The sequence below is a fragment of the Orcinus orca genome, chromosome 20, assembly GCF_937001465.1.
Source record: "Orcinus orca chromosome 20, mOrcOrc1.1, whole genome shotgun sequence".
NCBI lineage: Eukaryota > Metazoa > Chordata > Mammalia > Artiodactyla > Delphinidae > Orcinus > Orcinus orca.
The window spans coordinates 54,080,473-54,090,259 of NC_064578.1; the positions used below are offsets into that span (position 1 = coordinate 54,080,473).

The 9,787-nt window shown below is 41.6% G+C and overlaps 2 protein-coding genes across 4 annotated transcripts in view; one reads left to right on the plus strand and one right to left on the minus strand.

Moving 5' to 3' along the window:
• LOC117199139 (zinc finger protein 677-like) overlaps positions 1–3,871 on the minus strand; it is a 545,188-nt gene extending 541,317 nt beyond the window's left edge. For all 3 annotated transcript variants that reach the window (XM_049703391.1, XM_049703390.1, XM_049703389.1), the window contains exon 1: positions 3,785–3,871. In XM_049703391.1, the coding sequence (XP_049559348.1) occupies positions 3,785–3,856 (72 nt within the window). In that variant the 5' untranslated portion in view covers positions 3,857–3,871. The remainder of the gene's footprint in view (positions 1–3,784) is intronic.
• LOC101279864 (zinc finger protein 160-like) overlaps positions 1–9,787 on the plus strand; it is a 325,017-nt gene that overhangs the window by 164,166 nt on the left and 151,064 nt on the right. The window lies entirely within an intron of this gene.

A 9,787-nucleotide genomic window follows, 5' to 3' on the forward strand; every position in this document is an offset into this window, starting at 1 on the left:
CCAGAAAAAAATAAAAAGACAAAAAACATTATACAATGATAAAACAGTCAATTTATCAAAAAGATAAAACAAAAACAATATACAAATATAACATTAGATCTCCAAGAAAACGGAAGCAAACATTAACAGAAATGAAGAGAGAAATAGCACAAGAATAGTATGAGACTTCAATGGCTCATGTTTACTTATGGATGGAACCAAAGAGAACATCAACAAGGAAACAGAGGACTTGAACAACACTGTAGGCCAAGTAGACATAACAGACATGTACAGATCACTCCACCCAACAAGAGCAGCAGAAACATGCTTCTCAAGCACACATGGAACATTCTCCACAACAGACCATGTATTAAGGCAAAAAGCAAATCTTAATAATGTTAAGAGATTGAGATCATAAAAAGTATGTTCTCTATCATAATAAAATAAAACTAAAAATAAACAGCAGAAGAAAAAAGAAAATTCCCCAAACTGTGGAAATTAAAAAACTCATTCTTTTTTTTTAAGTTGAAATATTTTATTCATTCATTCATTCTTTCTTTCTTTCCTTTTTGGCTACAACACGCCATTTGTGAGATCTTAGTTCTCCAACCAGGGATCAAACCCAGGCCCTAAGCAGTGAAAGTGTGGAGCACTAACCACCGCATTGCCTGGGAATTCCCTAAACAACTCATTCTTAAAGCACCAATGGGTCAAGGAACAAATCACAAGGGAATTTTTAAATATTGGGCTGAAAATGAAAATACAACATACCAAAATTCTGAACACACAGTTTAGGCAGTACTAAAAAGGAAATCTAAATGCTTTAAATAAGAAAAAGAAAAGATCTCAAACCAGAAATCTATTTTTATACCTCTATGAAGTAGGGGGAAAAAAATCAAACTGAACCCAAATTTAGCAAAAGGAAAGAGGTAAATCATAAAGATTAGACCAGAGATTAACAAAATACAAAGCAGAAAAATATAAAAGCAAAGTAGCATTGGCGTTTTGAAAAATTCAATGGAAAAACACTTAGCTGGACTAAGAAAAAAGATTCATATAACTGAAAACAGAAACTAAAGTGGAGAGATTGTCAAAGAAATCTTTAATGTCAAAGAAATTTTTTAAAGGATTATAAAAGAGTATTATGAACAATAATGTCTACAAATTACAGAATGGAGAAGATACAGGTAAATTCTTAGAAACATATAACCTACTAAATCTTAATCCTTAAGAAATAAAAAAAATTTGAACCCAATTATAACTAAAGACATTCAAGCAGTAATCAAAAACTTCAAACAAACAAAAAAAACCCAGGACCCAATTCTACCAAACATTTACAAAAGAATTACCACTAATCTTGCTAAAAATGAGTTGAAGAGGGAACACTCACAAACTCAACGTATGGAGCCATCATGATTCTGATACCAAACCCAGACAAAAACAGAAGAAAGGAAAACTAGAAATCAATATCCCCGATGAATATTGCTACAAAATCTTTAACAAAACATCAGCAAACCAAATTCAACACCACATTAAAAAGACCTGACATCATGATCAAGTGGATTTTATTTATATCACTATAAGGGGTAAGGAGGACTCAACATACAAAAATCAATTATGTGGTACACCACATTAACAAAATAAAGGAAAGAATGTCACAAAGGGGGCTTCCCTGGTGGTGCAGTGGCTGAGCGTCCGCCTGCCGATGCAGGGGACGCGGGTTCGAGCCCCGGTCCGGGAGGATCCCACATGCTGCGGAGCGGCTGGGCCCGTGAGCCGTGGGCGCTAAGCCTGCGCGTCCGGAGCCTGTGCTCCATGGCGGGAGAGGCCACAGCAGTGAGAGGCCCGCGTAACGCAAAAAAAAAAAAAAAAAAAATGTCACAAAGGATCATCTCAGTTACTGCAGAAAAAAGCATTTGACAAAATGCAACAAACTTTCAAGATATAAACACTTGGGACTTCCCTGGTGGTCCAAGTCCAGTGGCTACAACTCTGCACTCCCAATACAGGGGGCCCAGGTTCAATCCCTGGTCAGGGAACTAGATCTCCCATGCCACAATGAAGATGGAAGATCGGGATCTGCCACTAAGACCCAGGGCAGCCAAATAAATAAATAAACATAAATATTAAAAAAAAAAAAGACAAACACTCAACAAACTAGAAACAGTAATTATCTCAACATAATAAACACCATTTATGAAAACAGCACAGCTAAAGTCATACTCAAACATGAAAGACTGAAAGCTTTTCCTCTGAGATCAGGAGGAAGGCAAGGATGCATACTTTGTGCACTACTCTTCAACAAAGTACTGAAACCCCTAGCCAGAGCAATTAGACAAGAAAAAGAAATCAAAGTAATCCAAATTGAAAAAGAAGTAAAATTATCTTCTTTCCTAGACAAGGTTTGATATGAAGAAGCCGTAACCTTTTGACAAGAAAGCTGCTATATCAAAATACATGTTTTGAAAAATTGCAGTATACAAAACCAACATGCAAAAACTTTCAGTTGCGTTTCTATACACAATGAACAGTATCAAAGGAAAATTAGAAAACAATCTTATTTATTATAGCATTAAAAACAAATGAAATATCAATATTTAGGAATAAATTCGCCAAGAAGGTGAAAGAAGTATACACTGAAAACTACTTAACAGTGCTAAAAGAAATTTTAAAAGATACAAATAGTCATTCCATATTCATGGACGAGAAGACTTAATACTCTTAAAGTATCCCAGCTACCCAAAGTGTGCTACAGATTCAATGGAATGATTATCAAAATTCCCATGGCAATTTTTGAAGAAACAGAAAAAAGCATGCTAAAAGTCATAGAGAATTTCAAAAACCACAAATAGCCCAAAGTCTCTTGAATAAGAAGAAAGATGGGGACCTCCCTTTTTTAGATTTCAAAACATATCACAAAGCTATCGAGATGGTGTGGTATTGGTATAAACACAGATACATAAACCAAATGCACACAAGAGAATGCTCAGAAATGATCCTTTGCATATATGTAAAATGTATTCACAAAGGTGCTAAGACTACAAAATGAAAATAAGACAGTCTCAGTAACAAATGCTGCTGGGAAACTGGATACCTCCCTGCAAAAGAATGAAGCTGAAACCTTACCTACATCAAAGGTAAAACCTTCTATGTGTCAAAGGACGCAACCAACACAGTGAAAAGACAAAAAACTGAAGAATGGAGGTATCAAAACTGATTCCAAGAACTTCCAAATCTCAACAATTTAGGTTGATTTCATAGCTTAAAATGGATAATGGAATAAAACACCCTCTTATCACTGATGTCTCTTTCTGAACTTTCCATTCCATTCCCAATCATGAAGATGTTGAAATCAGTGACAGAGTCATTTAGCTGAGAATGTATTATAAAAACTCAGAACAAATTTCTCCTTATTGGTCTCTTCCAGAACTTACCAGGCATTTCTGCATATTAATATCTGCCTTCCACGTGTAGCTTCTTCATTCTGTTTTGTGAAGAGAGGACAGTGCATTCAGATGGGGCCCCTTTACAATCCCTGGTGCCCGACAGCACTGACCCATCCATGGGTGTGAAGCCCTGCCCAGGTCTATGCCCAGCAGAGAAACTTCACAAGTTCCAGATCCAGGTCACAGGATTGTGTGGAGATGGAATCCAAGTGGACATGACAGGCCCTGAGGGAAGGCCCTGGGTGACTGTGATGTACAGGTGTCAGGCAGGATACTTCAGAGGCAGAGAAGATTAGTGAGTCCAAAGAATGGCATTTCAAGAAATAAGATGAAATAATCAACTGAGAATATGACTTTACCTGAGAAAGAGCCATTCCAAACTCCAGTTCTTTCCTCTTCCTCCTCCTCCGGGCATACTCCTTAGGCAACATGATTCTTTAGCAGTCAATCTTGAAAGTTTGAAAGATACTGTTTAATGCTTAGAATCAATACACCCCCTTTCTGAGTCACAACCACACACACAGGGAAGACCTCAGCACGTGGAACAGACAGTCCTCTGCTGCCCACTATCCCAGGAGGGACTCAGGACAGTAAACTCCCACACACAGACCAATAAGTGAAGTTTCCCACACTTTCCTTCAGATCACGCTTCCCTGGGACTTCCCTTGTGGCCTAGTGGTTAGGAGTCTAGGTTCTCACTGCTGTGGCCCAGGTTCAATCCCTGGTCACGGAACTGAGATCCCGAAAACCATGTGGCAAGGCCAAAAACAAACAAAAATAAAACAAACAAAAAACCAAGTCACTCTCCAGCACCTCAGCTGGACCCGACGATCCCCTTCAGGTCACAGACCAGCCCTGATCCATCCCCACGCAGAGCAGAGACCTCACCCTCAGCCCAGATCTCAGCCCTCAGGAATGGGGGGACTCAGAGTCACTAAGTCACTCAGGCCAGGGATAAATTTGAAACAAATTTTTAAAAGCAATAATTTATTATTTTTAATCCAGAAGACCGGTATCAACGTTTTGAAAAAACAAAACTGAGGCTATGGTAATTCCCTGGTGGTAGGTCCAGTGGTTAGGACTCCACACGATCACTGCCAAGGGCACAGGTTCGATCCCTGGTCACGGAAGTATGACCCGACAAGACCAAAAAAAAAAAAAAAGTATCTTCTCTAACCACAATGAAATAAAACTACAAACAGAAAGCATAAGGAAAACAGGAAAATCCCCTAAATGCGGAAAGTACATAGCTCCTCCTTAAAGATGCAATGAATGACATGTATAGAATATTGGAGGCCAGCAAAGCTTCTTTCAGAAGTTAAAAATTATTCAGAGGAACAAAGAAATTGAATGAACTAAGATTTATTTCAAGCTACAAAAGAATTAAATGTAAAGAAAAAGAAAAGAAGTAAATCCATTACAAAACACACTTTCAATGTTCCTTTAAAAGGCACCATGTAGTGACACAGTCAGTCTTTTCTTGCTCCACCTTTCTCCCCTGATCTCTACTCCACACCAGGAAAAGGGAAGGGGGTGACCCACATCTAAGTGAATCAAGTCACTGCCTCTCTGCTCAACAGGGTTTGCAAATGGAAGTTTTCTTCTGATACAAATAATTACAAACTGCACAGGCCTTATAGGCAGGAGTTGTGCAATTCTCATCCTCACCTGTATAATTTAAACAAATGTTAAATACAATAGATTCTAAAGACTCAAATCAATATTATCACAACATAATCATCCACATCCAAACAACTCACCACCCATCTGGATCCACTTTCCCCCTCCATCTGCACTATTAGGTGTTCCCATTTTAGTCTGTTTATCTGTCTCCCTATTTCGTTTCTGCCTTTGTTTCTCTTTTTCTTTTCCTCTTCTTTCCTGTTCCTGTCCTTCCTCTCCATTTCTTCCCTCACACCTGTCCTGCCCCGCTCTGCAAACTGTTCCCCCTCTTGATGGTCCTTCTCAACCTGTACGACTTGTCCTAAATCTCTATATACTTCTTTCTTCCCCCATCTCTGCGGTTACACCATGCCTCCAGTTACACTCCTTCCGTCTGTTACTCTACCTTCCTCCCCACTCTCGGGCACCCCAGGTGGCTGTGCTTCCTTCCTGCTCTCTCTCTTCCTCTGCTCTTCTTGTCACCCTTTGTCCGGTTTTTCTCCCAGCACCATGATGCTCTGGAGGCCAAGGTTCCAACTCTTTTATCATCTCCCCCTACTCTGTGTGAAGTGACTCCATTGTTATCCCCTTCTAAGACCGATCCAGGTCCCCTTCCTTATGTTGCCCTGCAATCTCTGCAGATCCGGCTTAAGTTCTTTCTCCATTATATTCACCTGCTACTTTCAAGACTTAATCACTTTCATTTAACTATCTCTTTGCACGTCCTTCAGCCACCCTATGTTCCCACTGGTTCTCCCTCATTCTTTTCTCCTCAGTTTTTCTACTTCGATCTCAGCCTCTCTGTCTCTGCTTTTCCTGATTCCATTCACTCACGTATAAAATGCCCATCTACCAGAAGGGAATATTTTCTAACGGGGTGGAATTGGGGAAGTAACTACACTGGGTGTTCCCGCGTCTGGCCTAGGTCACCTCCCCCTACGCGGGGTGCGGGGAAGGGCTGACTACGAAGGAGAGGCCTGCGAAGCAGAAGGACCGGCCTGAGGAGACGCGAGGACAGAGGGGCTGCGAGGGAGGGGGTCTCCGGAGAGCGGCGGGCTCTCCAGAATCCTAGGACCGGGGAGGGGACGCGGGCTGTCCGGGAGCGGGGCGACCGGCGCTGCCCTCCAGGGGCCGAGAGGGCGAGGCTGGGGGTCGCGCATTCACCTCGCGGAAGAGGACTTCACAAGGGAGGCCGGGAAAGTAACACGTTATAAGCAGGAAAATTTTGCGAAAAACGGTGTCTACGTGGACCAGAGGCAGAAGAGTCAGAAGACTGGCCTCTGCGAGACTTCAAACCCAGGGAAAAAATACCCGACCCGTAAGGGCGACGTCTGGATTCACTGGGGCGTAGGGCCGGATGCTGGGATTTAAAGTCCCTATAAACTCCCACACCCCAAGGACGGGGTAGAGCGGTACCGCGCAGTACAGACTTAGGCTAGAAATAAGACACTTACGCTCCGCTCCGTGACCTTCGCTCCTTAGGAATGGGTTTCTGGAGGCGGGGGCTGGGCAGGGCCCTACCAGTGAGGGGCGGGGCGAATAGAGCACCCAGGCGTGCTCACTGAGCGCCGGAGGGAGGAACTGGGAGCAGAGAGGGGTTGGTGCTTCCAGTACCTTGGCCGGTTTAAGTTACTCTCTGCAAGAGTTTGCGGGTAAAAGGTTACGGCTGTGTGGGCCAATTACGTCTGAAGCCAAGATGTTTCCTCTTAAGACTAAAAGAGTTTAAATAAAAAGCTATTTTTGCCCTCAGGTTGTTCTGACATCCTGCTAGTGAGGCGGAAGCAATTCAGTGAACTGGAAACCTGAGTCTCCTGGAGCAGAGGGAGGGGTTGACATGGATCATCGGTTGGATCCAGGAACATTTCCTAAATGGGAATTAATTTAAGTAACTTTAAGAAACCTGGTGGTACAGTGACAAAGAATCCGCCTTGCAATGCAGGGGACCCAGGTTCGGTTCCTGGTCAGGGAACTAAGATCCCACATCCTGTGGGGCAACGAAGCCCGCACTCCACAACTACCGGCTCGCGCGACTCAACTGGGGCCCGAGAACCACAAGCTACAGAACCCACCCGCCATGGAACTCGCGGGCCACAACTAGAGAGAAGCCTGTATGTAGCAACGAAGATCCCGTATGCCGCACCTAAGACCCGACGCAGCCCAAAATAAATAATTTTTTTTAAAAAGAAATAATGGGGACTAGTCTCTATTACAAATACAAAACTCTCTCTGGGTAGAATGATCTATTCCCTACTGACACCCTATAAAATAGCTTTTCCGTTTCTATTCCCTATTAATGCAGAAGGTCAAATTCAACATACTACTCAGTTTCAGAAACTCAGGGACAGGACCTGGAGTCTGAGACTGGAGGACTAAGGCATGTGATCATTTAGGTCACTAACCATTGCCTTAAAAACAGCAATACATATTTTTAAATTGTTATGAACTGCATTATTCTTTGTTTTGTCCAACGTATTTTAATTATTTGCCTTTCTAAAACCAACTATTTACACAGTAACATGAGTTGTATAAACAACTCTATACAATGACATACATCACTCTAAGTTTAAGGTGTAGAGCATAAGGAACTTATACATACTGTGAAACGATTATGACAGTAAGTTTATTTTATCTATATGAAATTATGGTTGCAAACTAAAGAGAAAGCGAAATGGGGGGGAAATTCTTTTCTGTTGATGAGAACTGCATTGCTCTTTAAAATACTTATCCTATTCCACACTTGTAATGAATTCCCTTGTGAATTTACATTGTGAATAAAAAATTCCTTTTTTTGAAAAAGAACAAAGTAAAAAGATCTTAGAAGAACAAAATATGCCTAAGTTAGCAGAAGGTAGGAAAAAGGATCAGACAAATGAAAGAGAATAAAACTACAGAAAAAGACAACACAACAGTTCTTTGAAAAACAGAACAAAATGGACAAATCCTTATCTAGCTTTAAAAAGAGAGCGAGAAGACTCAAATTACCAAATCAGAAATGAAAGAGGAGACATTATAAAAGATTACAACTGACCCTACAAAAAAAATTTTTTTTTAATTTAGAAGAAAATACTTAGACAATTCTATGTCTAAATATTGGCTAACCTAGGGACTTCCCTGGTGGTGCAGTGGTTAAGAATCCACCTGCCAATGCAGGGGACACAGGTTTGATCACTGGTCCCAGAAGATCCCACATGCCAAGGAGTAACTAAGCCTGCATGCCACCACTACTGAGCCTGCGCTCTGGAGCCCACGAGTCACAACTACGGAGCCTGTATGCCACAACTACTGAAGCCCGTGCACCTAGAGCCCGTGCTCCGCAACGAGAAGCCACCGCAGTGAGAAGCCCGCACACCAAAACAAAGAGGAGTCCCCACTCGCCGCAACTAGAGAAAAACCGCCTGCAGCAACAAAGACCCAACACAGCCAAAAATAAATAATTTTTTAAAAATATTGGCTAACCTAAAATAGATAAATTCCTAGAGAAACAAAATCTACCAAGACAGAACCATGAAAAAAATTTAAATCCGAACAAACCTACACATTGTAAGGAGACTGAATCACTATTCAAAAATCATACAACAAAGAAAAGTCGGAGAGCTTCACTGCAGAACACTACCCAACATTTAAAAACAATTAAGACCTCCCTTCCTTAAACTCTTCCCCAATATATTCAAGAAAAGGGAACAGTTCCAAACTCTGTGAGTCCAGAATTATTCTAATACAAAGTCAGATGGTGACACTACAAGAAAACCACACAGCAAAATCCCTAACAAATAATGACGCAAAAAATCATCAATAAAACAATAGTAAACTCAGGGAATTCCCTGGCCACCCAGTGGGTAGGGCCCTGTGCTTCCACTGCAGGGGACACGGGTACCATCCCTGGTCATGGAACTAAGATACCGCATTCCTCGTTGCACAGCTAAAAATAAAATAAAAACAAAAAAATAGTAAACTAAAATCAAAGTCACATTAAAAGTTTACATACCATGACTAAAGGGAATATATTATTGAAATGTAAGGAAGGTTCCACATATAAAAATCTTTCAATGGAAAATACAAAAGGAGAATGAACCAAAAAAAAAAACAAAACACTACCGATCGTCTCAGTTGACACAGCCCCACCCATCAGCAGACAGGCTGCCTAAAGGCTTCCTAAGGCAGCCACCTCTCTGCATGCCCCTAGACATAAACCTGCCCACCAAAGGGCCAAGATCCAGGTCCAACCAACAGTGGACAGGCAGAAGCCTCTAGACCAGCCTCACCAACCAGGGCACAGACACCAGAAGCAAGAAAACTACAGTCATACAACCTGCAGGCACAGTCCACAGATACAGTCCAGACACTAACCTGGGACCACCTGGCTTCTGGCCCCTGGGTGACATGAGGGGGAGTACACTGCTGAGATGCACAGGACATCTTCTACCAAGACCACTTCTCCAAGGTCAAGAAAGGTAACAAACCTACCACATACATAAAAATACAAATAGCAAATTAGGCAAAATGAGGCAACAGAGGAATGTTTCAGACGAAGAAAGAAGACAAAAACCCAGAAGAAGAACTGACGTGGAGATACGCAATCTACCCGAGGAAGAGCTCAGAGTAATGATCGGAAAAACGATCAAACAATTCAGGAGGAGAATGGATGCACAGAATGAAAAATGAGGCTTTTGTTTTTTGGGGGTTTTTTTTGTTTTCTGGAT